General features: G+C 42.8%; 3 protein-coding genes, 1 pseudogene and 1 gene segment (V, D, J or C); 2 read left to right on the top strand and 3 right to left on the bottom strand.

The window, feature by feature from the left end:
• On the bottom strand, nt 1–11,759 carry LOC117827894 (annotated as a pseudogene).
• LOC117827895 overlaps nt 1–22,924 on the bottom strand; it is a 75,441-nt gene extending 52,517 nt beyond the window's left edge. Inside the window, 2 exon segments of the V gene segment in view lie at nt 22,465–22,765; nt 22,873–22,924. Of these exon segments, the coding sequence occupies nt 22,465–22,765; nt 22,873–22,924 (353 nt within the window).
• Nucleotides 8,253–27,408, top strand: part of LOC117827887 (gastrula zinc finger protein XlCGF57.1-like) — a 27,243-nt gene continuing 8,087 nt past the window's right edge. The window contains exons 1-2 of one of the 2 annotated variants that reach the window (XM_034704737.1): nt 8,253–8,512; nt 12,256–12,462. In XM_034704737.1, coding sequence (XP_034560628.1) covers nt 8,383–8,512; nt 12,256–12,462 — 337 coding nt within the window. In that variant the 5' untranslated portion in view covers nt 8,253–8,382. Of the gene's footprint in view, nt 8,513–12,255; nt 14,043–27,408 lie in introns of those variants that run through there. The other variant, XM_034704736.1, reaches the window with a different exon arrangement.
• Nucleotides 17,453–22,812, top strand: LOC117827891 (gastrula zinc finger protein XlCGF57.1-like). The gene is made up of 2 exons (XM_034704740.1): nt 17,453–17,516; nt 20,308–22,812. Exon 2 carries the CDS (start codon nt 20,472–20,474, stop codon nt 21,906–21,908), a length of 1,437 nt encoding a protein of 478 aa, XP_034560631.1. The 5' UTR covers nt 17,453–17,516; nt 20,308–20,471; the 3' UTR covers nt 21,909–22,812.
• Nucleotides 23,294–27,408, bottom strand: part of LOC117827889 (gastrula zinc finger protein XlCGF57.1-like) — a 4,848-nt gene continuing 733 nt past the window's right edge. The window contains exon 2 of the mRNA XM_034704738.1: nt 23,294–26,257. Coding sequence (XP_034560629.1) covers nt 24,765–26,257 — 1,493 coding nt within the window. The 3' untranslated portion in view covers nt 23,294–24,764. The remainder of the gene's footprint in view (nt 26,258–27,408) is intronic.

Consider the following 27,408-nt stretch of genomic DNA (forward strand, 5'->3'; position numbering starts at 1 on the left):
TTTGATGATATACATAATAAAATCTTTATTGTTTTAAAACATTGAATCCATCAGCATGAGTAGAAACAGTGAAATGTTGAAACATGAAACATGTCATGATTGAAAGAGAGAACCAGAGACAGAGAGTTTAGACTGAGAGCAGGAACAGAGAACAAACAGAATCAGGGTCCCAGTGAGTCAGATCAGGACTGGGAGCACTGGTCTCTGCTCAGGGACTGTGAGACCAGAGTCTGGGAGCCCTGGGTGGCCTCACAAGTCACAGATCCCACCTTCCTCCACTGGTCTGCAGGGAGCCTCAGGGTGCTGCTCCAGCTGTAGAGGCCGTCCTTCTGCAGCGCCCCGGGGCTCTTGCTCTCCTCCCAGCTGCTGCTGATGCTGCCGCCACCGCCCATCTTCCAGGCCAGACTCCAGCCTGAGGGGTAGCCCTTGTTGGCCAGGCACATGACCGTGGCCGTCCCCTGCAGCAGTTCCTTATCGGAGGGGGGGCAGCACCGTCAGGGTGGGACGCACATCACCTAGGAGACACCAATCAGCTTAGAGGACAGGGACCACAGCTTCCAATCAAACAGCAGACACTGAGACAGCTTTAATGTTGAAAGTTGAACTTCTGCTTGAAGGAGTTTGTGTCAGGTGTTTTTTCTGCTCCACCAGTCACTCACTCACACATTGTTTCACTTCCCTTTAAGAAGCCTCTCATGCATATCAGCACAGAGACACTCATCATACAGAACCAGCTCAAACACATCAAACTACAAATTCAATATCTGATAGAAACTCATCAAATCATTCAACCTCTGTAAAACATGTTGAACTATTCAGAGGGGACGAAAACTCAAACGTGCTTCATGTGAATCAAAATGATAATCAGATTAAAAACTCTTCAAACGCCTCAATGAGAGAAATATCCTTCAAAGTTTTCACTGCAGTGTAAAATATGATGTTAGAACAAAGAAGAAAAGAGAATCATTTTTTCATCAACTTCAAGCTTTTTAACTTTCAACAACTTCTGACTAGACTGAGTCAAACTAGGTTCAGTGCAGCTGTCCTGAGTTTACCTCCACGGCACAGAAACAAGGATGAAAAAAATCAACGATTAAAGAGACGAAATTTAAAGAAGAAGTTCTGTTACCAACGAGGATTTAAACGATTCTGTCTCTAAAAGATTAAGAGTTGAAATTTAAACTTACTTCCAACATCCAGTCTGGTTCCTCCACCGAACGTGAGCCACAGTGATACAAAGTCATTGAGCCGCCGTACAAAAACCTCTGACTGTAGAGAGACACGGCTCTCTGACTCTGACTGAACTAAACCTACCATCACTTCAAGACTGAACTCTACCATGAGACTGAAAGTCAAGTATTTAAAAATGATCATTCTGGTCTGATGTACACTTTAAGCTTTATTACACTTTTATGTTACTTCTTTAAAAACCTAAATCCTTTCACCTCAGCTTTGTCCACATCACCTCTAAAACATGCAACATGAGAGGAAATGATAATATCTGTTTCCATCAGTCTTGAATGTGAAAAAAGAGAAACAAAAATAAGTTACTGATTTAAAAAAAGAGTGAATATTTGACTTACTTCCAACATCCAGTCTGGTTCCTCCACCGAACGTGTACCACAGTGATACAAAGTCATTGAGCCGCCGTACAAAAACCTCTGACTGTAGAGAGACACGGCTCTCTGACTCTGACACAAACAGAGTCTCCTGAATGAGTCTCTGCCTGAAAGACCTTCAGGAGAAAACGGGAGCAGACAATCAAACATTGCAACACATTTTCAAAAAGAAACATTTTCTCAGAGATTTATTTATTTGAGAATCATTTGAAATCCATTTTCTTCAACACACGATTAATAAGACTGAAGATATGGGGCGCCGTTTGTAAGGTTGTGCACACTGAAAATATCAGCAACAATTCTCAACATTTAACTCCAAAATGTCATAAAATCATAATGTAAATTTTAAAAGTCACATTTTTATCACAATTAGAAGAATATTTATGATCTTCTTCATATTTAATTTCGTTGTAAAAAATATATTTAGATTACAATCACAGTAAAATCAAAATGGTAAATCTAAATCTAAATATTAAATGCCAGTATTAATGTTAGATATGAATATAAATGTTAAATATTAAATTGAAATGTTAAGCATAAATATTAAATATATATCTAAATGTTGAATGTTTATTATTAGATATTAATATAAATGTTAAGAATTAATGTTAAATATAAATGGTAAACATGAATTTTAAAAATAAATAAAGATGTTAAATGTTAATTCTAAATGGTAAATATCAAAGTCAAATATGAATATGAATATAAATGTTAAATATTATATTTAAATGTTAAGTTTACATCTTAAATATATATAAATAAATGTTAAATTTTAAATATAAATATAAGTTATATAAAATACATGTAAAATATTATAACAAATTAAGATAAATATTAATGTTAAATGTGTAATCTAAATGGTAAATATAAATCTTAAACTTAAATGCTGAATCTAAATATAAATGTTAAATGTTGCTCTGCGATCCTAAATATTACCTTCTTTGGAAATACACACTGGAAAAGATGAGATACCAAAATAAAAGCTTCATAAAAAAGATCCAGACTTAAAGCATCTCAGCTTGTCTGGATCTTAGTCTGGGTCAGTTCTGTCTCTGAGCGTTGTGAAATCTCTTTATGGACTCCAAAACTGGCTTTCTAACATTTTTAAGGCCGGCAGTCCGTCTAGTAACCCGAAGGAGTCAGGATGACAGACTATGGTTGGGATATCTGTATCACTTTATGAAGCTTTTATTTTGGTATGAAAGGCACCCTGTACAAATTCACAACATTTAGATTTAGATTTAATATTTATATTTAAAAATGTACACTACATTTTTATGATGTTTTGGAGCTAAATGTGGAGAATTGCTGCTGTTATTGTCAGTGTGCACAATGCAAAATAGAAGCATGACTCTAAATGACTGAACTTTATTTCAGTAGTTGTGTGATTCATTTATTGATCCTTTGTTAACATCATCATCAGCATAAAATAAGACCCTGTTAGAGTGAGTCAGAGCATTTCCATAGAGAGCCACTTTGCATCAGCAGCACCATGCTCCAGTGCTCTGGGAGAGTTTATAGTCCTGAGAGTTGAACACTGGATGACTGACAGCTGTCCTTCATCACAACAGAAGCCACAGAAATCCTCCTCTTCATCAAAAACATGACTCTGATCTGCGTCCTCATCTGGACTCTCCTCTGCTGCTGCTTCACAGGTAAAGTCCAGAGAATCAAACTCCTCTCCTCTATGAACATCCGTCCCTCTGAAATGAAGCCCACAAAACCCTGACGCTGCTTTATGTTTCTGTCTCTGTATCCTCAGAGTCCAAAATACAGGTCACTGTGACTCAGCCTGCAGCAGTGATCTCTGCTCCGGGAGGCTCTGTCACCATCTCATGCAGGACCAGTCACAGTGTTTATGTTTATAACAGCATCCACTTCTTAGCCTGGTACCAACAGAAAGATGGAGAAACTCCTAAACTGCTCATTTATAAGGCTAGCACTCGAGCATCAGGTATTCCAGATCGTTTTACAGGCAGTGGATCAAACTCAAACTTTGCTCTGACCATCAGTGGAGTCCAGAATGAAGATGCTGCAGTTTACTACTGTCAGAGTACACATGATTCTAGCATCTATGAGCTGTTCACACAGTGAAAAAGTGTCGTACAAAAACCTCCCTCAGTCAGACTGAACAGAAACTGAACTGACAGCTGCAGCTGGAAGCTTCTGCAGAGACTGACACACTTCACCAAACACACACACAAACTACTCAAAACTCAGTTAGCACTACATTACTGCATTAACCCTAATATGAGACCACCCCTCTTTTCCACACTCATCTTTATAAAGACTTTTTGAAGACTGAATTTTGATATTTTGAAGAAATCAGAGTTCTTTGCGAAACTGAAAACAACCCAAAAGAGACCTTATTAATACAAACAATAAGGTCAGTTGACTTTGCATGTTAAAATTTGCTCTAATGAAGCCGCATAGCTTGAATTTTGCATCTCAATACAAATGAATGAATAAATTAGTGCTAGTGTGACACTAGGTATTGAAAATGTTAGAGTATTAGCCCCTCCTATATTTTGTATTCTATGTACTTGTCAGACAAAAATAAAGTCTCATAACAACCTCACTCTGTCACTTACCTATGTTTGATCTGCATATCATTATCAATCAATCAATCAGACTTTATTTATAAAGCCCTTTTCATACACTGACATTGTAACACAAAGTGCTGTACATCAAATATAATCATTTACGTCCGAACTCAAGTCCAGGTTGTCCTCTGAGCTACCAGTCTCATTTTGGCTAGTATCTCAGAGAGTCCGAGCTGGATAAGAGGAAGGACTTCAGGTCCCTACAAGGCCATCCAGGAGTACATGTGGGCCCGCAACTGTGACTCAGAGCATTTCCATAGAGAGCCGCTTTGCATCAGCAGCACCATGCTCCAGTGCTCTGGGAGAGTTTATAGTCCTGAGAGTTGAACACTGGATGACTGACAGCTGTCCTTCATCACAACAGAAGCCACAGAAATCCTCCTCCTCCTCATCAAAAACATGACTCTGATCTGCGTCCTCATCTGGACTCTCCTCTGCTGCTGCTTCACAGGTAAAGTCCAGAGAATCAAACTCCTCTCCTCTATGAACATCCGTCCCTCTGAAATGAAGCCCACAAAACCCTGACGCTGCTTTATGTTTCTGTCTCTGTATCCTCAGAGGCCTTAATACAGGTCACAGTGACTCAGCCTGCAGCAGTGAGCTCTGCTCAGGGAGGCTCTGTCACCATCTCATGCAGGACCAGTCACAGTGTTTACAATAATATCTATCTGAGCTGGTACCAACAGAAAGATGGAGAAACTCCTAAACTGCTCATTTATGGTGCTAGCACTCGAGCATCAGGTATTCCAGATCGTTTTACAGGCAGTGGATCAAACTCTGACTTCACTCTGACCATCAGTGGAGTCCAGACTGAAGATGCTGCAGTTTACTACTGTCAGAGTGCACATGATTCAAGCATCTATGAAACACGCACACAGTGAAAAAGCGTCGTACAAAAACCTCCCTCAGTCAGACTGAACAGAAACTGAACTGACAGCTGCAGCTGGAAGCTTCTGCAGAGACTGACACACTTCACTGAGTACACACTCACACACACACACACACACACACACACACACACACACACACACACACACACACACACACACACACACACCCTTTCTCTCCAAACACACGACACATGTTTGAACATTAATGAAAACATAAAACAGAGTATAAGTTTTCATAAATCACTCAACTACCCAACAAATGCATCAAGACTGAAAGCTGTTGTTAACCTGGGTAACATTAACTTTAATATAAATATTAAATAGAAATATAAAATGTTAAATATATATATATAAATGTTGATAGTTCAATCTAAATGTAGGTTTGTAAAATCAAAATGTTAAATGCTGAATGCTAAATATTAATGTTGAATATAAATATAAATGTTAAATAATAATCTAAATACTAAATGTTAAATCTAAATGTCAAAAACAATAATAAATGTTAAAAAATAAATCTCAATGTCGATTTGTAAATCGAGATGTTAAAAGTTGAATGCTAAATATATATGTTAAAGGTAAATATTGAATAGAAATATAAATGTTAAAAGTTGAATCTAAATGTTAAATGTTGCTCTGCGGTCCTAAATATTTAGCTCCTAAATGTGATAAAAAAATTACTTTTGAAAATTCCCACAACATTTTTATTGAGTTATGGAGTGGAAAATTGCTGCGGTTATTTTCAGTGTGCACAACTTTACAAATGACACCCCATATGAAGAAGTCTCTGTAAATAGAAGCATGACTTTAAATGACTGAACTTTATTTCAACAGTTGAGTGATTCATTTATTGATCCTTTGTTAACATCATCATTAGCATGATCTAAATCCCTGTTGGAGTGAGTCAGAGCATTTCCATAGAGAGCCACTTTGCATCAGCAGCACCATGCTCCAGTGCTCTGGGAGAGTTTATAGTCCTGAGAGTTGAACACTGGATGACTGACAGCTGTCCTTCATCACAACAGAAGCCACAGAAATCCTCCTCCTCCTCATCAAAAACATGACTCTGATCTGCGTCCTCATCTGGACTCTCCTCTGCTGCTGCTTCACAGGTAAAGTCCAGAGAATCAAACTCCTCTCCTCTATGAACATCCGTCCCTCTGAAATGAAGCCCACAAAACCCTGATGCTGCTTTATGTTTCTGTCTCTGTATCCTCAGAGGCCTTAATACAGGTCACAGTGACTCAGCCTGCAGCAGTGAGCTCTGCTCCGGGAGGCACCGTCACCATCTCATGCAGGACCAGTCACAATGTTTACAGTAATAGCTATCTGCACTGGTACCAACAGAAAGATGGAGAAACTCCTAAACTGCTCATTTATGGTGCTAGCACTCGAGCATCAGGTATTCCAGATCGTTTTACAGGCAGTGGATCAAACTCTGACTTCACTCTGACCATCAGTGGAGTCCAGACTGAAGATGCTGCAGTTTACTACTGTGAAGGAGTACATGATGCTAACAGCTATGAGGCGTTCACACAGTGAAAAAGCGTCGTACAAAAACCTCCCTCAGTCAGACTGAACAGAAACTGAACTGACAGCTGCAGCTGGAAGCTTCTGCAGAGACTGACACACTTCAGTGAAGACACACACACACACACACACACACACACACACACACACACACACACACACACACACACACACACACACACACACACACACCGCTCCAAAACTCAGTGAGCACTACCATAACGTATTAACCCTAATATAAGAGGACTCCTCTTTTCAAGACTAATATTTAGATTTTGAGGATTGCAACTTGTAAACAGTGTTAACTGAAAATTATAATAAACTAGACACATTGAATAAAACAAATCTCTGCAGCATTGAGATAATTGGATTCATCCATGGATAGTGCATTTAATCACTAAACCCCAAATTAAAGACGATTCTACTTTCTAAAGATGTTCAACAATAAAACCCTAAAACAGTGAGTATTATTAAAAACTTATGAGCCACTTGACCTGTGATCTAACATGTTTTGAATCATTGATCATAAGAATTATAATAAAAGCCTCAAGATGACTTTGAATGCTGTTTTTATTATGTAATGACCAAAACTCCAATTTTATCTTAAATTTTCTTTTTTTGAAATGATTCAAAATTGAGTTATTTGTCTTATAGTTTCACGTCATTTCTTTAGGATAACACCGCTACAGAGGGACACAGTCAGGTGGAACTCAATGGAGGCTTAGTGTACCTAGAACCAGTCACATGAATCCCATTCTTAATCAACTGTCACACAGCAGTTACACAGCTGGTCCTATCACAATGGCAACACACACACACACACACACACACACACACACACACACACACACACACACACACACACACACACACACACACACAGAGAGAGAGACACAGACCACTTCTAGTTTTTCCACTCCAACTTTTTCCACTCCTGCAACGTCTTCCACTTATACTTTTTCCACTTCCTTTATTTTTTCCACTCCTTCCACTTCTCCAACTTCTACTTTTTCCACTCCTACTTTTTCCACTCCTTCTACTTCAACCACTTCTACTGCTCTTCCATGTTCAGCTGTGTTTAACAGCTTTCAGCCTTCAGCTTCAGCATTTCAACGCATTTGCTTTCAGGAAATGCAACCATTCTAGTTTTGATCAGTTATTGGCTTTTTTAAAATATTTTTTTGTGATTTATTTGTACATTTTAATTGTATTTATCATTATTATTATTGTTGTTGTTGTTGTTATTATTATTATTATTATTAGTAGTAGTAGTAGTAGTAGTAGTAGTAGTAGTAGTAGTAGTAGTAATAGTAATAGTAGTAGTAGTTGTAGTAGCATTAATAATGTTATTGTATTATTGTATTATATTATTGTTTTCTATTATCATTATTATTATTATTATTATTATTATTATTAGTTATTTAATTTTTTTACTATTGAATACATGCATTACTTAGTTGCTTAATTTTTTGTTTATTGTTTGGTTATTTGTTTTCATGTTTGCATGATGTGTAGAATGCTACCGGAAGTGCAACACCCTGAAGTGACACACTCCGGTGCAGTAGGTGGCGGTATGCTCCTTTTTTAAATTGGGTTGCAATCCGCCATTCAATCCAGAGAAGAAGAACCACCTCTGAAAACCCGGGAAGAAGAAGCAGCTGTTCTGCACAGCCAGCACGTTTGGCAAAGTTTGTATCCTGCAGGAGGGAAGGCAGAACTTTTCCTTCTTTGACTCTAAGAACTATGGAACAGTCCGGGATTCATGATCCTAGAGATGTATCCGGACTCCAGCCTCGACACGAGGAGGAAATCCTCCACCAAGGAAGTCTGCTGGATGTGAAATCAACAGCAGCACTAAACCCACAGAGAGCAGGTTAGTTCTCTTTCTCATGCTGGATGTTTAGTACACGATTGCACATGCGCACAGCGTGTTTGCACGTGTTATTATTATCACTGTTATTATGACCTCTTCGCACAGAGTTAAGATCTGCTTTTAGGTCCTATGATCCAAATAGTTGGAATTTGCAACATAAAAATGTGAACTTTTTTATTTTGATCAAATTGCTCAAACTATTACTATTATGTACATCATCCATTTAAGTCCGCCTATACCACATTAAAATGCTCACTCAACCCCCGGGTCTTAAAGGTGACATATTCTGCTCTTTTTCATCAACATATATTGGTCTAAGAGGTCCCCAAAACATGTCTTTAAAGTTTCTGCTCATAAAAACACTTTGAAATCAGATTCTGGTCTGCCTGTAAACCCCTCTTTTTCAGCCCTGCTCAGAACAGGCTGTTTTCTGTGTCTGTGCCTTTAAATGAGAATGAGCTCTCTGACCACGCCCCCTCAGGAAGTGGGTGTGGCCTCGGCTCTCCAGCACGTTGATCTAATGTCCTGCAGCAGGACCTTTCTGAACCATTGGTCACAGATTTAGTGTTTCTTGTTGTTTTATTTGTCAGCATGTCGACGTGCGTCTTGGTACACAGCTACCAACATGTAGCTATGTGGCTATGCTAACTAGCGCTTGCACTTTTCCATGAAAAATAAAAATCATCCACTAGGTCTCCAAATCTGCAGACGTGGGGAGTCAAACCGACCTTTGTGTTTATTAAGACAGCCTACAGCTAGCATGCCTCCCTCCTAAGCTCCTTGTTAGCACACGTGTGCAGGGAATGAAAAACGGAGGAGGGGTTGAGTTGTATTTTATACAGTCTATGGGCTGAACAAGCTCCGAGCTCTGACTTCCTGTTACAGACCGGATGGCGTTGTGACGTATGAAAAACACTGAAAACTGAAACGGCTGGTTTCAGCACACATTTACAGAAAGGTGGAGAAATCAGAACAGAGGCAGAATGGATTATTTTACTTTTCAGGGGGTTTGTAGACAGGGACACATATTTCAGGAAGGGAACCATTAAAAAGCCAATTTTGCATGATATGTCACCTTTAAAATATGAAGCTGCAGAAGTGTTAAAAACTGCAGTTCATCAAGTGTCCACTAGAGGCTGACTGCAGAAACACCAGAAACCACATACACACCCATTCAAAGAAGACGATCTTTACAGCAGAAATAAACAGCCTTGCTCAAAAAACAGTTTCGGTCTGAGTAGATAATTTCTCTATCAGTGTTCTGAATTCCCCAAGTCCACCAGTAGGTGGCACATTAGCTTTAGAAATGGACTGTTTATTTTGGTCAGGCAGTGAATTGGACTCTCCTCCCTTCTCTTGACAGCTTAGGTTAAGTCATGTTTGTCTCTGTCCAGTGACTCTCTGAATACCATGTTTTAAAATTGAACAGGCCCCTCTCCTTTGGAATCATCTACCAGTCAGGGTCCGGGAGGCAGACACCCTCTCCACTTTTAAGAGTAGACTTAAAACTTTCCTTTTTGATAAAGCTTATAGTTAGAGCTGGATCAGGCTTGGACCAGCTTTTGTCATGCTGCTATAGGCCTAGACTGCCGGGGGAACTGGCACACTGACACACTGGGATCCTAGCTCACCTTCTTCCCCCCAACCCCTTCATCACTTACTTTAACTCTGCCTGTCCCATTAAAGTTACTAACCATAGACCTTTCTGGAGTCCCTGAGCTCCATTGTCTCGTAGATTCCTCTGAGCTGCCGTTGACGTCCTCCTGCTGTGGACGATCTGGACTCCAGCTGATACGGACGTGCTGGACTCCAGCGGCAACAGCTTCTACGACTCGTCTCATCACTATCACCTCTCTCTCTTACTCCCCTCTATCTGTCTTTCCAGACCCAACTCAGTCGAGGCATGATGTCTGTCTAACATGAGTCTGGTTCTGCCTGAGGTTTCTGCCTGTTAAAAGGAAGTTTTTCCTCACCACTGTAACTAGCTAAATACTGCGATGTGCAATGCTCATGGTGGATTAAGGTGGGGTCAGACTGAGTCTTACCCTGTCTTGGTGTTGGGTCTCTGCTCATAATTTGACATAGAGTGGTCTAGACCTCCTATGTTTGTAAAAGCGTCTTGAGATAACGTTTGTTGTGATTTGGCGCTATACAAATAAAGATTGATTGATTGATGATGATTGAACATAAGGTTCACTTTTGAAGGCCGTCTGACGTTTGGACATTTAATTGCCAACTGCTGCTTCAGTGTTCAGTTAGGGGAGCAAGTTAGTATTGTGCAGGAATCATTGCTATTGTATGAATGACTGTACTTTTAAGACTTCACAGGTTAATGAAAACATAAAACCAGCTTTTCTTCTGTGCCTCATCTGAACATTTTGAGAGAGGACAAGGAAAGCTCTTCTTTTATTCTGAAGGCCACTGAGTGTTTTTGCAGCAGTAGAGGTGCACCCCTGTTTTTGTTGTATGCAGAGATTACAGTGACAGTGAGGTGTTCTGATTCTGCTGAATAAGAGGTTGTCGTCTGCAAAGATGCAGATTAAAAGTTGTGACATTAAACAGAATAGGCCTGAAATTATAATTTAATTCCTTATCAAATTAAGCCACTGATGTTTCAGTGTGTGTGTGTGTGTGTGTGTGTCCTCAGTGAAGTGTGTCAGTCTCTGCAGAAGCTTCCAGCTGCAGCTGTCAGTTCAGTTTCTGTTCAGTCTGACTGAGGGAGGTTTTTGTACGACGCTTTTTCACTGTGTGTACATGTACTGGCTATTTACAGTGAATGCACCATGACAGTAGTAAACTGCAGCATCTTCAGTCTGGACTCCACTGATGGTCAGAGTGAAGTCAGAGTGTGATCCACTGCCTGTAAAACGACCTGGAGTCCCTGACACTCTACTGTTCGCAAAGTAAATGAGCATTTTGGGAGTTCCTTCATTTTTCTGTTGATGCCAGGCCAAGAAATGGTAGTTGCTCCAAAAGCGGACATTGTGACTGGTCCTGCATGAGATGGTGACGGAGCCTCCCGGAGCAGAGCTCACTGCTGCAGGCTGAGTCACTGTGATCTGTCCTCTGGACTCTGAGGATACAGAGACAGAAACATAAAGCAGCGTCAGGGTTTTGTGGGCTTCATTTCAGAGGGACGGATGTTCATAGAGGAGAGGAGTTTGATTCTCTGGACTTTACCTGTGAAGCAGCAGCAGAGGAGAGTCCAGATGAGGACGCAGATCAGAGTCATGTTTTTGATGAGGAGGAGGAGGAGGATTTCTGTGGCTTCTGTTGTGATGAAGGACAGCTGTCAGTCCTCCAATGTTCACCTCTCAGGACTATAAACTCTCCCAGAGCACTGGAGCATGGTGCTGCTGATGCAAAGTGGCTCTCTATGGAATTGCTCTGACTCACTACAACAAGGTGTTATCACTCTTGAAGTCGCAGTATTGATTTTGCATATTTTAATTCTGTCTATAAAATATAGAGGCGGTTGCGGTGATGTCATCAACAAGTGTTATGGCGATTGGTTGGTCGAGTCCAAATCTCTACCGTAGGCCAGATTTATATCATGTATACCGTCTACCGCATATGCCGTGCACCACTAGCTGACGGCGCTCAGCTCTATGTGGCCGTGTCTCCTTGTGACATCGAGCAGATTGACCCCCAAATGTTAAACTGTATTCTAGATATTAAAGCATCTAAACCGAACTATCAATAATCATTCTTTTATAAATCAATGTCTCTTTTTGTTTCTTCAGTGTTTCTTGCAGACTTCCAGCCGCTGGCAGTCATAAAAGAGGAGCAGCAGGACTGGAGCTACAGTCTGCATCAGGAGGACAAGAAGCCTCCGCACATTAAAGAGGAACAGGAGGAACTCTGGAGCAGTCATGAAGGAGAGCAGCTTCAAGGACTGAAGGAGGATGATATCAAGTTTACATTCATGTCCGACCCTGTAAAGAAAGAAGATGATGAAGAGGAACCTCAGTCCTCACAGCTTCCAGGACAAACTGATCAGATGAAAACAGACGCTGATGGAGAGGACTCAGAACAAGACAGGAAGTCAGATCAGGAAGACTCGTCTGAACCTGAGACTGATGACAGCGATGACTGGGAGAAGGCCGTAGAAAATCCACCAGGTTTAAAGTCTCTGGAAAACATGACAGATAACACACAGCCCTACAGCCGCTCTCAGTGTAGTGAAACGCTCATCCATAAGTCTGGTCTCACGGCTGAAATAGCTCCTCACACAAAAGAGCTGCCGTTCAGCTGCCTTCAGTGTGATAAAAGATTCAGACGAAAGTGGGATCTGGCAGTTCACACAAGATACCACATGGGAGAGAAACCCTTCAGCTGCTCTGAGTGTGAGAAAAGATTCACAGAAAAAAAACAACTGACAGTTCACATGAGAGTCCACACGGGAGAGAAACCCTTCAGATGCTCTGAGTGTGCCAAAACTTTTACCCAGAAGCACAGCCTGACCATGCACATGAAGATTCACACGGGGGAGAAACCCTTCAGCTGCTCTGACTGTGGTCTAAGATTTGCCCATAAAGCATGTCTGGAAAAACACATGATAGTTCACACTGGGGAGAAACCACATGGATGCCCTGAATGCGGTAGATTATTTTCTCATAAAATAGCTCTTACCCAACACATGAAAGTCCACACAAGAGACAAATTCTTCAGCTGCTCTGAGTGTGCCAAAACATTTACCAAGAAGAATAACCTGACCACACACATGAAGATTCACACGGGGGAGAAACCCTTCAGCTGCCATGACTGTGGTCTAAGATTTGCCCGTAAAGGATGTCTGAAAGGACACATGATAGTTCACACTGGGGAGAAACCACATGGATGCCCTGAATGCAGAATATTATTTTCTCATAAAAGAGCTCTTACCATACACATGAGAGTCCACACAAGAGACAAATCTTTCAGCTGCTCTGAGTGTGGGGTAAAATTTGATCACAAGTCTGGTCTGAAGACTCACATGGAACATCACACAGGAGAGAAACCCTTCAGCTGCTCTGAGTGTGCCAAAACTTTTACCCAGAAGTTCAGCCTGACCTCGCACATGAAGATTCACACGGGGGAGAAACCCTTCAGCTGCCATGACTGTGGTCTAAGATTTGCCCGTAAAGGATGTCTGAAAAGACACATGATAGTTCACACTGGGGAGAAACCACATGGATGCCCTGAATGCAGAATATTATTTTCTCATAAAAGAGCTCTTACCATACACATGAGAGTCCACACAAGAGACAAATCCTTCAGCTGCTCTGAGTGTGGGGTAAAATTTGATCAGAAGTCTGGTCCGACGGCTCACATGGAACATAACAGAGGGTAGACTACTTCCAGCTGCTGTCTTTGTCACCATGGAGCTTTTTTGTCCTTTGACAAAAAAATAAGTTGAATTGACCCAACATATGACCGTTCATTTAAAGAGAAACCAGTTTGCTGCTCTGAGTGTGGCAGAAGATTCAGCCGTGAGGGAACACAGAGAGAACACATAAGACTTCACATGAGCGCCAAATCACAACAAATGTTATCCTCAGACTCTTTCCAACAGAGCAGGTCTAGACCGTACTCTATGTTCTATTATCAACAAAGACCCAACATCAAGACAGGATTAGATCCAGTCCCATCTTACAGACTGGCAAGGACAAACTTCCTTTAACAGGCAGAAACCTCCAGCAGGACCAGACTCATGTTAGACACACATCTGCTGAGACCGAGTTGGAGAGAGGGATAGAGGGAGATGAAGAGAGAGAGAGAGACGATAGTGGAGAGACGGATAGTAGTAGTTGTAGCAGCTGAAGTCTGGCACGTCCACAGCAGCAGAGATCCAGAGGAACCTACGAGACAAGGGAACGGAAAAAAGGACTATGTTTAGTTTTCAGGATTCACCTCAGTCTCAAATGGTCTGAAGAGTCTCTCTGGATCTGAGCTCCCAGCTTCTTCTGATCATCCATCACCTCCGGTTTGTCCTCTGCTTGGTTTTGATAAAGCTCTGCCCACACGTGTGTCTCTTTAACTGAGAGCTTCAAAAAGTATTTCTAAAAATGTTATTATCAACAGAATTCAAATGTACAAAATCTGAATATGATGTGTATGGACACCTACTCTATGAGTATGTGGTTGAGCATGATGTGTATAATTAAGTAACAGTAGTTAAAAGATTTTTCAAGCATCTTTTATAACATTTTAAAGATAAACCGTTTTTCGCTACATGGGAATAAATATTCCAGAATTTGCTGCCCCTGAAATGTATCGAGAATTGACTTCTACAAGTAAAACATTTAGGAGGATGAAGAAATAAAGTTTGACGAGTTGAATAAGAGTGGACCTGTGAATTTAATTTGAAGTAAGACTTGAAATGATCAGGGATATTCCCTTCATGTTGTATTTTATACAGAAAAAAACACAGATTTGAGAGATATTGATGTTATAGATATTAAGAAGCTGGGGTTTCTGAAACAAAGGAGCAGATGAGACGTGTGGCTTCGATCGAGTTTCCATCCTAACAAAACGTTTCTGAAGGTTGTGACATCATGAGAGGTTTCTAGGGCGGTACAAGGTGGGAAAGTGTAAAATCACTCCAAAACAGTCTCAGGTCAGGTTCAACAAAAGGAGGGGTTTATTCAACCACAGGTGTAATCACACAAAACAAGAAGGTAACTCAGGTAATTCTTCAAACAAGGTCTCAAAAGGTAACTTAAAGCATCCCGGAGGAGAAAATAGTTCCTTTTAAAAGTAGTCAAAAATTAGTCCAGTTCAACTTAAAGTCTGTTATAAAACTGTTTTAAGGTCTGTTTCAGGGCACCCTTAGTGACTGTTATAAGGTCTGTTTCAGGGCACCCTTAGTGACTGTTATAAGGTCTGTTTCAGGGCACCCTTAGTGACTGTTTTAAGGTCTGTTTCAGGGCACCCTTAGTGGCTGTTTTTAGGTATGTTTCAGGGCACCCTTAGTGACTGTTTTAAGGTCTGTTTCAGGGCACCCTTAGTGACTGTTTTAAGGTCTGTTTCAGGGCACCCTTAGTGACTGTTTTAAGTCTGTTTCAGGGCACCCTTAGAGACTGTTTAAAGGACTGTTTCAGGGCACCCTTAGTAACTGTTTTAAGTCTGTTTCAGGGCACCCTTAGTGACTGTTTTAAGGTCTGTTTCAGGGCACCCTTAGTGACTGTTTTAAGTCTGTTTCAGGGCACCCTTAGTGACTGTTTGTAGGTCTGTTTCAGGGCAGCCTTAGAGACTGTTTTAAGTCTGTTTCAGGGCACCCTTAGTGACTGTTTTAAGGTCTGTTTCAGGGCACCCTTAGAGACTGTTTTAAGGACTGTTTCAGGGCACCCTTAGTGACTGTTTTAAGTCTGTTTCAGGGCACCCTTAGTGACTGTTTTAAGTCTGTTTCAGGGCACCCTTAGTGACTGTTTTAAGTCTGTTTCAGGGCACCCTTAGTGACTGTTTTAAGGTCTGTTTCAGGGCACCCTTAGTGGCTGTTTTTAGGTATGTTTCAGGGCACCCTTAGTGACTGTTTTAAGTCTGTTTCAGGGCACCCTTAGTAACTGTTTTAAGTCTGTTTCAGGGCACCCTTAGAGACTGTTTTAAGGTCTGTTTCAGGGCACCCTTAGTGGCTGTTTTTAGGTCTGTTTCAGGGCACCCTTAATGATTGTTTTAAGGTCTGTTTCAGGGCACCCTTAGTGGCTGTTTTTAGGTATGTTTCAGGGCACCCTTAGTGACTGTTTTAAGTCTGTTTCAGGGCACCCTTAGTGACTGTTTTAAGTCTGTTTCAGGGCACCCTTAGTGACTGTTTTAAGGTCTGTTTCAGGGCACCCTTAGTGACTGTTTTAAGGTCTGTTTCAGGGCACCCTTAGTGGCTGTTTTTAGGTCTGTTTCAGGGCACCCTTAGTGACTGTTTTAAGGTCTGTTTCATGGCACCCTTAGTGACTGTTTTTAGGTCTGTTTCAGGGCACCCTTAATGACTGTTTTAAGTCTGTTTCAGGGCACCCTTAGTGACTGTTTTAAGGTCTGTTTCAGGGCACCCTTAGTGACTGTTTTAAGGTCTGTTTCAGGGCACCCTTAGTGACTGTTTTAAGTCTGTTTCAGGGCACCCTTAGTGACTGTTTGTAGGTCTGTTTCAGGGCACCCTTAGAGACTGTTTTAAGTCTGTTTCAGGGCACCCTTAGTGACTGTTTTAAGGTCTGTTTCAGGGCACCCTTAGTGACTGTTTTAAGGTCAGTCTTTTCTCTGATATTAAACTCAGCTGATGTTAAGTTTCGGTTAAGTCCGAGCCCCTGCAGCGTCCAATCAGTGAGAGATATTCGATAAGGGGGCGTGTCTGTCAGAGAAAAGACTTCCGCTAAGTCTGCTCTCGTGTTTCCTCGATTATCCCTCCTCGGATCAGTCTCCTCGCTCCTCGCTCCTCTCTCCTCCAGCAGCGTTAAGAGCTTTGGGACGCAAGTTAAAATGGTGCGTCAGTAAGTACTTCCGGTTCGACCGAGGAGCGAGGAGACTTCAGTTTAGAGCTTTGAGATGCACCCTATGTAGCACCCATCCACAACCTGTCCCCTTGTGATGCCACAAGGTGCACAATTTTATGGAGAGTCGCAGGAAAAGTAATAGCCCAAACTATATTACAATATGAAAGATATGGATAAATTAGAGTGTAATAAATAGTAAGGACAGTTTGTGGTAAGGAGATGACTAATCCTTCTTATAATACCAAGAAATGTATTAGTCCTTTTGGGTAGTTCCCAAGAAGGAAAAACTTGGGTTCTACAACTAACTGAAAAAAGATAAAAACACCTGCATTACATGTCCGACTCCATCCCAAAATTCTTTCATCTTTTGACATTTCCATACACAATGGTAAAATGTACCTTTAACATCCCCACACCTGTTACATAGGTCTGGGATGTTGGAGATCAATGTGTGGAGCTTCTCTGGCGTTACACTGAAGAGCTCCACCGACAGATCCAGCTGAACAGAGTGATTCTAACACCTGACATAAAGCTGCAGAGAGCAGGTACGCGTCCTGTCTGAGGCTGGAGACCTGTTTGTTGTTTCAGGGAGCTGAGTCTTTATCTGTCGTGTTAGCTCAGCTAGCTCCTGCTGAGATAGCATTTCAACCTTTATTTATAAAGCGCCAGAAGACTCTTTCCAAACAACTACACTAAGATCCCCTCAGTGCTGTCTTAGCTGTTAGCTTGTTTGCTAATCACGTCCTGCCTGTAATCTGTCTGTATATCTGTCTCTCTGCTCTTTGCACCGCTGTGCTCGTGTGTCCCTGTCTGCACATCCACCGCTGAAGAGGACAGCTTGTTGTCATTCTTCTATTTTCCTCACTGAGGTGGATTTGGGGAAACCTTTGGACACGGTTGAGTCGAGCCGCGGCCGGATGGCTAAAGCAGTCCCACACATGCTCCTCTCACTTCCCTCAGGACCGGTTCACTAACTTTCCCCAGGACCGGTTCACTAACTTTCCCCAGGACCGGTTCACTAACTTTCCCCAGGACCGGTTCACTAACTTTCCCCAGGACCGTTTCACTAACTTTCCCCAGGACCGGTTCACTAACTTTCATCAGGACTGGTTCAATAACTTTCCCCAGGACCGGTTCACTAACTTTCCCCAGGACCGGTTCACTAACTTTCCCCAGGACCGGTTCACTAACTTTCCCCAGGACCGGTTCACTAACTTTCCCCAGGACCGTTTCACTAACTTTCCCCAGGACCGGTTCACTAACTTTCCCCAGGACCGTTTCACTAACTTTCCCCAGGACCGGTTCACTAACTTTCCCCAGGACCGGTTCACTAACTATCCCCAGGACCGGTTCACTAACTATCCCCAGGACCGGTTCACTAACTATCCCCAGGACCGGTTCACTAACTATCCCCAGGACCGGTTCACTAACTATCCCCAGGACTGGTTCACTAACTTTCATCAGGACTGGTTCACTAACTTTCCCCAGGACCAGTTCACTAACTTTCTCCAGGACCGGTTCACTAACTTTCCCCAGGACCGGTTCACTAACTTTCCCCAGGACCGGTTCATTAACTTTCCCCAGGACCGGTTCACTAACTTTCCCCAGGACCGGTTCACTAACTTTCTCCAGGACCGGTTAACTTACTTTCCCCAGGACCGGTTCACTAACTTTCCCCAGGACCGGTTCACTAACTTTCCCCAGGACCGGTTTACTAACTTTCCCCAGGACCGGTTAACTAACTATCCCCAGGACCGGTTAACTAACTATCCCCAGGACCGGTTCACTAACTATCCCCAGGACCGGTTCACTAACTATCCCCAGGACCGGTTCACTAACTATCCCCAGGACCGGTTCACTAACTTTCATCAGGACTGGTTCACTAACTTTCTCCAGGACCGGTTCACTAACTTTCCCCAGGACCGGTTCACTAACTTTCCCCAGGACCGGTTCATTAACTTTCCCCAGGACCGGTTCACTAACTTTCCCCAGGACCGGTTCACTAACTTTCTCCAGGACCGGTTAACTTACTTTCCCCAGGACTGGTTCACTAACTTTCCCCAGGACCGGTTCACTAACTTTCCCCAGGACCGGTTCACTAACTTTCCCCAGGACCGGTTCACTAACTTTCCCCAGGACCGGTTAACTAACTTTCCCCAGGACCGGTTAACTAACTATCCCCAGGACCGGTTCACTAACTATCCCCAGGACCGGTTCACTAACTATCCCCAGGACCGGTTCACTAACTATCCCCAGGACCGGTTCACTAACTTTCATCAGGACTGGTTCACTAACTTTCCCCAGGACCAGTTCACTAACTTTCTCCAGGACCGGTTCACTAACTTTCCCCAGGACCGGTTCACTAACTTTCCCCAGGACCGGTTCACTAACTTTCCCCAGGACCGGTTCACTAACTTTCCCCAGGACCGGTTCACTAACTTTCTCCAGGACCGGTTAACTTACTTTCCCCAGGACCGGTTCACTAACTTTCTCCAGGACCGGTTCACTAACTTTCCCCAGGACCGGTTCACTAACTTTCCCCAGGACCGGTTCACTAACTTTCCCCAGGACCGGTTCGCTAACTTTCCCCAGGACCGGTTCACTAACTTTCCCCAGAACCGGTTCACTAACTTTCCCCAGGACCGGTTCACTAACTTTCCCCAGAACCGGTTCGCTAACTATCCCCAGGACCGGTTCACTAACTATCCCCAGGACCGGTTCACTAACTTTCATCAGGACCGGTTCGCTAACTTTCCCCAAACAGCTCAGAGTTTGGACAAACAGCTCCGTCTGACACACAGAGCCGAGCTCCTCTGTGTACACATACTACACTTCAGCCTCCTCTGCTCCGGGCGTCCCATGGTCCTGTTGCCCCGGAGACTACGGAGTGATAAAATTAATAAATGATAGAAGTCCTGATCCTGAAGTATTTTTTGACTCAGCACTCAGAGACCATTGTAAATGAATAATGTTCAGACTCTGGAGTTTTGATGTCTTTAGATTCAGAGTCAGACGGCTCAAACATGCAGGCTGTGAACTCTCTCTTGACCTGTCAATCAAAGAGTTAGGCCACGCCCACACAGTCCTGAGAAATGCACTGACCTGTACAATAAGCGTTTTTTTAACAGAGTTTTTTTTATAGTTATGGATGTTTATTTTCACTCAGATTTTTGTTGAAGCTTGATTACACATTATATTTTTATATTCTATATGCATTTTAAATATTCCACTGATGTTTCCCGAGGCTTTAATACTGTATTCTAGATATTAAAGCATCTAAACTGAACTATCAATAATCATTCTTTTTTTAATCAATGTCTCTTTTTGTTTCTTCAGTGTTTCCTGCAGTCATAAAAGAGGAGCAGCAGGACTGGAGCTCCAGTCTGGACCAGGAGGACAAGAAGCCTCCGCACATTAAAGAGGAACAGGAGGAACTCTGGAGCAGTCAGGAAGGAGAGCAGCTTCAAGGACTGAAGGAGGATGATATCAAGTTTACATTCATGTCCGACCCTGTAAAGAAAGAAGATGATGAAGAGGAACCTCAGTCCTCACAGCTTCCAGGACAAACTGATCAGATGAAAACAAACGCTGATGGAGAGGACTCAGAACAAGACAAGAACTTGGATCAGGAAGACTCGTCTGAACCTGAGACTGATGATAGCGATGACTGGGAGGAGGCTGTAGAAAATGAACCAGGTTTAAAGTCTCTGGAAAACATGACAGATAACACACAGCCCTACAGCCGCTCTCAGTGTAGTGAAACGCTCATCCATAAGTCTGGTCTGAGAGCTGAAGTAGCTCCTCACACAAAAGAGCTGCCGTTCAGCTGCCTTCAGTGTGACAAAAGATTCAGCCGAAAGTGGGATCTGACAGTTCACATGAGATACCACACAAAAGACAAACCCTTCAGCTGCTCTGACTGCGGGAAAAGATATAGCCGAAAGTCTGGTCTGAAGACTCACATGAAACATCACACAGGAGAGAAACCCTTCAGCTGCTCTGAGTGTGCCAAAACTTTTACCATGAAGTTCAACCTGACCTCGCACATGACGATTCACACAAGAGAGAAACCCTTCAGCTGCGATGACTGTGGTCTAAGATTTGCCCATAAAGGATCTCTGAAAGAACACATGATAGTTCACACTGGGGAGAAACCACATTGCCCTGAATGTGCTAAATTTTTTTCTCATAAAAGAAATCTTGCCAAACACATGAGAGTCCACACAAGAGAGAAACCCTTCAGCTGCTCTGTGTGTGCCAAAACATTTGCCCAGAAGTACAACCTGACCTCACACATGAAGATTCACACGGGGGAGAAACCCTTCAGCTGCCATGACTGTGGTCTAAGATTTGCCCGTAAAGGATGTCTGAAAGAACACATGATAGTTCACACGGGGGAGAATCCGCATGGATGCTCTGAATGCGATAGAACATTTTTCCATAAAAGCAATCTCACCAAACACATGAGAGTCCACACAAGAGAGAAATCCCTCAGCTGCTCTGAGCGTGGGGAAACATTTGATCACAAGTCTGGTCTGAAGACTCACATGGAACGTCACATGGGAGAGAAACCTTTCAGCTGCTCTGAGTGTGAGAAAAGATTCACAGCAAAAAGCAAACTGATTGTTCACATGAGAATCCACACAGGAGAGAAACCCTTCAGCTGCTCAGAGTGTGCCAAAACTTTTACCCAGAAGAACCATCTGACCACACACATGACGATTCACACGGGGGAGAAACCCTTCAGCTGCCATGACTGTGGTCTAAGATTTGCCCGTAAAGGATATCTGAAAGAACACATGATACTTCACACGGGGGAGAAACCACATGGATGCCCTGAATGCGATAGAAGATGTTTCCAGAAAAGAGATCTTATCAAACACATGAGAGTCCACACAAGAGAGAGAAATCCTTCAGCTGCTCTGAGTGTGGGGTAAAATTTGATCAGAAGTCTGGTCTGACGGCTCACATGGCAGATCACAGAGGGTAGACTACTTCCAGCTGCTGTCTTTGTTACCATGGAACCTTTTTTTCCTTTGGCACGTCCACATCAGCAGAGATCCAGAGGAACCTACGAGACAAGGGAGCTCAGGGACTCCAGAAAGGACTATGTTTAGTCTTCAGGATTCACCTCAGTCTCAAATAGTCTGAAGAGTCTGGATCTGAGCTCCCAACTTCTTCTGATCCTCCATCACCTCCGGTTTGTCCTCTGCTTGGTTTTGATAAAGCTCTGAAGCCTACCTGCCCAAATGTGTGTCTCTTTAACTGAGAGCTTCAAAAAGTATTTCTAAAAATGAGTTTGGAAAAGAGGGTAGCTCTCATATTAGGGTTAATACTGTTTTGTAGTTCTTACTGAGTTTTGAGTAGTGTGTGTGTGTGTCCTCAGTGAAGTGTGTCAGTCTCTGCAGAAGCTTCCAGCTGCAGCTGTCAGTTCAGTTTCTGTTCAGTCTGACTGAGGGAGGTTTTTGTACGATGCTTTTTCACTGTGTGAACACATACGGACTGTGATAACTCTGACAGTAGTAAACTGCGGCATCTTCAGTCTGGACTCCACTGATGGTCAGAGTGAAGCTAGATCCAGATCCACTGCCTGTAAAACGACCTGGAATCCCTGATGCTCGATTGCTAGTAACATAGATGAGCAGTTTAGGAGTTTCTCCGTCTTTCTGTTGGTACCAGTGCAGATAGTTATTATTGTTAACATTCTGACTGATCCTGCATGAGATGGTGACGGAGCCTCCTGGAGCAGAGCTCACTGCTGCAGGCTGAGTCACTGTGACCTGTCCTCTGGACTCTGAGGATACAGAGACAGAAACATAAAGCAGCGTCAGGGTTTTGTGGGCTTCATTTCATAGGGACGGATGTTCATAGAGGAGAGGAGTTTGATTCTCTGGACTTTACCTGTGAAGCAGCAGCAGAGGAGAGTCCAGATGAGGACGCAGATCAGAGTCATGTTTTTGATGGATTTCTGTGGCTTCTGTTGTGATGAAGGACAGCTGTCAGTCATCCAGTGTTCAACTCTCAGGACTATAAACTCTCCCAGAGCACTGGAGCATGGTGCTGCTGATGCAAAGTGGCTCTCTATGGAAATGATTCCTGTTAATGCATCAGTGAACACTGAAGTGTATATTGATTATAAGTAGAAGTTGTGTTAAGCTGCTTAGATTTTATACTTTTAGAAACTTCTCTGTCTGATCCGATTTTAAAAAAAAACTGTTTACTCCAAGTTGACTGCACTGATCTATTATCAGATTAAACTGGACAATATTAAACATGCATTTGGTGGGTTCATTGCAGCAAAGTATACTTTTTTTTTGCTTTTATCCAAATTTATTTGTTTTAAACAATGTGTGTATATTGATTTTTTAAAAACTTTTTCAAAGACACACAATCACAAGGAGGTTTTTAAATATATAGATTTACATACACATGCACATATCTATAAAATAAAGGGAAAAATCAATAAGAATACAAGGGGGGGGGAATCAAAAAGAGCATATATTACAAAATGTTACATTATTATTGTCTGTATTAACAAGAGATAAATAAAGGGAGTAGATTACCATAGATGATTTGTGTATCACAATTACAAACATTGCCAACTCTTTTCCAGCCTAGCTCCAGATGTGTGACCGATCCTTATCCTGAAGAAAATTAATAAATAGGCCCCAGATACCATCAAATAATTCTAGTTTGACCTAAAGTGTATATGTTCTCTTTTCCAGAGCCAAGCGCAGAGACATTTCATTAGACCACTGTGTAATACTCAGCCTACCACTGTTTTTCCATGTTAACCCTCCTGTTATGTTCATTTCCCTGATTTAGTCAAAACCCCATTGTCAAGGGGTTTTGACCAATCAGAATCAGAGAGCCACATTGTCCCATCAAAGTTACTAACCATAGACCTTTCTGGAGTCCAAGAGCTCCCTTGTCTCGTAGGTTCCTCTGGATCTCTCCATGGTTTCCACGCGGTCTCAGCAGATGTGTGTCTAACATGAGTCTGGTCCTGCTAGAGGTTTCTGCCTGTTAAAGGATGCTTGTCCTTGTGTAGATGAGATCAGACTGGGTCCTGTCTGTAAGATGGGACTGGATCTGATCCGGTCTTGGTGTTGTGGTGAAATTCATCAATAAACTGGACACTGGACATAGAAGACTCGGGAGACTCTGATGGCTTACATTGAAAAAGTTTATGTAGAACTCAATTGAGGAGAAATAACATAACAGTACACAGGCAGGAGAGTGCAGTGCAGTGCCAAGTCAGTTCTGCCAGACAATTCCTCAGGCGTGGTACTTTATCCCCAAAGACGACGCCCATATTTGGACAATAGGAAACAAAACAGTGTGGAGACACTACATCAGTCTAAACATACAGATAAAGACAGGAGCAGAGAGAAAGACCTTGATTAGTGCAGTGACCCTGTCTCGCCTATCCCCCAGTAGTCTCGGCTGACATTGCAAGGAAGTAACTCTGCACCTGACACTTACACTGGAAAGATACAAGTGTTAAGTATTCATATATACGACTATGAAAATTCCACGACAGGTGTTGGGTCTTTGTTTAGAACATAGAGTACGGTCTAGACCTGCTCTGATGGAAAGAGTCTGAGGATAACGTTTGTTGGGATTTGGCGCTCGTGTGAAGTCTTCTGTGTTCTCTCTGTGTTCCCTCTCGGCTAAATCTTCTGCCACACTCAGAGCAGCAAACTGGTTTCTCTTTTACATGAACAGTCATATGTTGGGTCAATTCAACTTTTAAAGACTACATGGTGACAAAGACAGCAGCTGGAACCAGTCTACCCTCTGTGATCTGCCATGTGAGCCTTCAGACCAGACTTGTGATCAAATGTTTCCCCACACTCAGAGCAGCTGAAGGATTTCTCTCTTGTGTGGACTCTCATGTGTTTGGTAAGATTTCTTTTATGAGAAAATAATCTACCGCATTCAGGGCATCCATGTGGTTTCTCCCCAGTGTGAACTATCATGTGTCCTTTCAGACATCCTTTACGGGCAAATCTTAGACCACAGTCATGGCAGCTGAAGGGTTTCTCCCCCGTGTGAATCTTCATGTGTGTGGTCAGGTTGTACTTCTGGGTAAAAGTTTTGGCACACACAGAGCAGCTGAAGGGTTTCTCTCCTGTGTGATGTTCCATGTGAGTCTTCAGCTCAGACTTGTGATCAAATTTGTCCTCACACACAGAGCAGCTGAAAGGTTTCTCTCTTGTGTGGACCACCATATGTTTGCTAAGATTTCTTTTATGGGAAAATCTTCTATCGCATTCAGGGCATGCATGCGGTTTCTCCCCCGTGTGAAGTATCATGTGTTCTCTTAGACATCTTCTACGGGCAAATCTTAGACCACAGTCAGAGCAGCTGAAGGGTTTCTCCCCTGTGTGAGTCTTCATGTGTGTGGTCAGGTTGTTCTCCAGGGTAAATGTTTTGGCACACTCAGAGCAGCTGAAGGGTTTCTCTCCTGTGTGATGTTTCATGTGAGTCTTCAGACCTGACTTTCGGCTATATCTTTTCCCGCAGTCAGAGCAGCTGAAGGGTTTCTCTTTCGTGTGGACTCTCATGTGAACAATCAGTTTGCATTTTTCTGAGAATCTTTTCTCACACTCAGAGCAGCTGAAAGGTTTCTCTCCCGTGTGGTATCTCATGTGAACTGTCAGATCCCACTTTCGGCTGAATCTTTTGTCACACTGAAGGCAGCTGAACGGCAGCTCTTTGGTGTGAGCTCTAACGTGTGCGGTCAGAGAGCACTTGTAGTGATAGCTTTTATCACACTGACGACAGATGAAGGGCTTTTCCCTGCTGTGAGGAGCTATTTCAGCCGTGAGACCAGACTTATGGTTGAGTGTTTCACCACACAAAGAGTAGCTATCCGACTTTGGTGTGTTATCTGTCATGTTTTCCAGAGACTTTAAACCTGGTGGATTTTCTACGGTTTTCTCCCAGTCATCGCTGTCATCAGTCTCAGGTTCAGACGAGTCTTCCTGATCTGAGTTCCTGTCTTGTTCTGAGTCCTCTCCATCAGCATCTGTTTTCATCTGATCAGTTTGTCCTGGTAGCTGTGAGGACTGAGGTTCCTCTTCATCATCTTCTTTCTTTACAGGGTCAGACATGAATGTAAACTTGATGATATCATCCTCCTTCAGTCCTTGAAGCTGCTCTCCTTCCTGACTGCTCCAGAGTTCCTCCTGTTCCTCTTTAATGCATGGAGGCTTCTTGTCCTCCTGGTCCAGACTGGAGCTCCAGTCCTGCTGCTCCTCTTTTATGACTGCAGGAAACACTGAAGAAACAAAAAGAGACATTGAGTAAAAAAAGAATGATTATTGATAGTTCAGTTTAGATGCTTTAATATCTAGAATACAGTATTAAAGCCTCTGGAAACATCAATGGAATATTTAAAATGCATATAGAATATAAAAATGTAATGTGTAATCAAGCTTCAACAAAAATCTGAGTGAAAATAAACATCCATAACTATAAAAAAAACTGTTAAAAAACAGCTTTTTCTGCAGGTCAGTGCATTTCTCAGGACTGTGTGGGCGTGGCCTAACTCTTTGATTGACAGGTCAAGAGAGAGTTCACAGCCTGCATGTTTGAGCCGTCTGACTCTGAATCTAAAGACATCAAAACTCCAGAGTCTGAACATGATTCATTTACAATGGTCTCTGAGTGCTGAGTCACAAAATACTTCAGAATCAGGACTTCTATCATTTATTAGTTTCATCACCGGTCCTGGGGAAAGTTAGTGAACTGGTCCTGGGGATATTAGTGAACTGGTCCTGGGGAAAGTTAGTGAACCAGTCCTGGGGAAAGTTAGTGAACCAGTCCTGGGGAAAGTTAGTGAACCAGTCCTGGGGATATTAGTGAACTGGTCCTGGGGATATTAGTGAACTGGTCCTGGGGATATTAGTGAACTGGTCCTGGGGAAAGTTAGTGAACCGGTCCTGGGGAAAGTTAGTGAACCAGTCCTGGGGATATTAGTGAACTGGTCCTGGGGATATTAGTGAATTGGTCCTGGGGAAAGTTAGTGAACCAGTCCTGGGGAAAGTTAGTGAACCAGTCCTGGGGAAAGTTAGTGAACCGGTCCTGGGGAAAGTTAGTGAACCGGTCCTGGGGAAAGTTAGTGAACCGGTCCTGGGGAAAGTTAGTGAACCGGTTCTGGGGAAAGTTAGTGAACCGGTCCTGGGGAAAGTTAGTGAACCGGTCCTGGGGAAAGTTAGTGAACCGGTTCTGGGGAAAGTTAGTGAACCGGTCCTGGGGAAAGTTAGTGAACCGGTCCTGGGGAAAGTTAGTGAACCGGTCCTGGGGAAAGTTAGTGAACCGGTCCTGGGGAAAGTTAGTGAACCGGTCCTGGGGAAAGTTAGTGAACCGGTCCTGGGGAAATGAGAGGAGCATGTGTGGGACTGCTTTATCCACTCAGCCACGGCTGAA

The sequence above is a fragment of the Notolabrus celidotus genome, chromosome 16 (assembly GCF_009762535.1).
Source record: "Notolabrus celidotus isolate fNotCel1 chromosome 16, fNotCel1.pri, whole genome shotgun sequence".
Lineage (NCBI taxonomy): Eukaryota > Metazoa > Chordata > Actinopteri > Labriformes > Labridae > Notolabrus > Notolabrus celidotus.

Bases quoted from the DNA above. Each gene is read 5' to 3' on its own strand.
- LOC117827891 (XM_034704740.1), top strand. From the start codon at position 20,472: ATGTCCGACCCTGTAAAGAAAGAAGATGATGAAGAGGAACCTCAGTCC.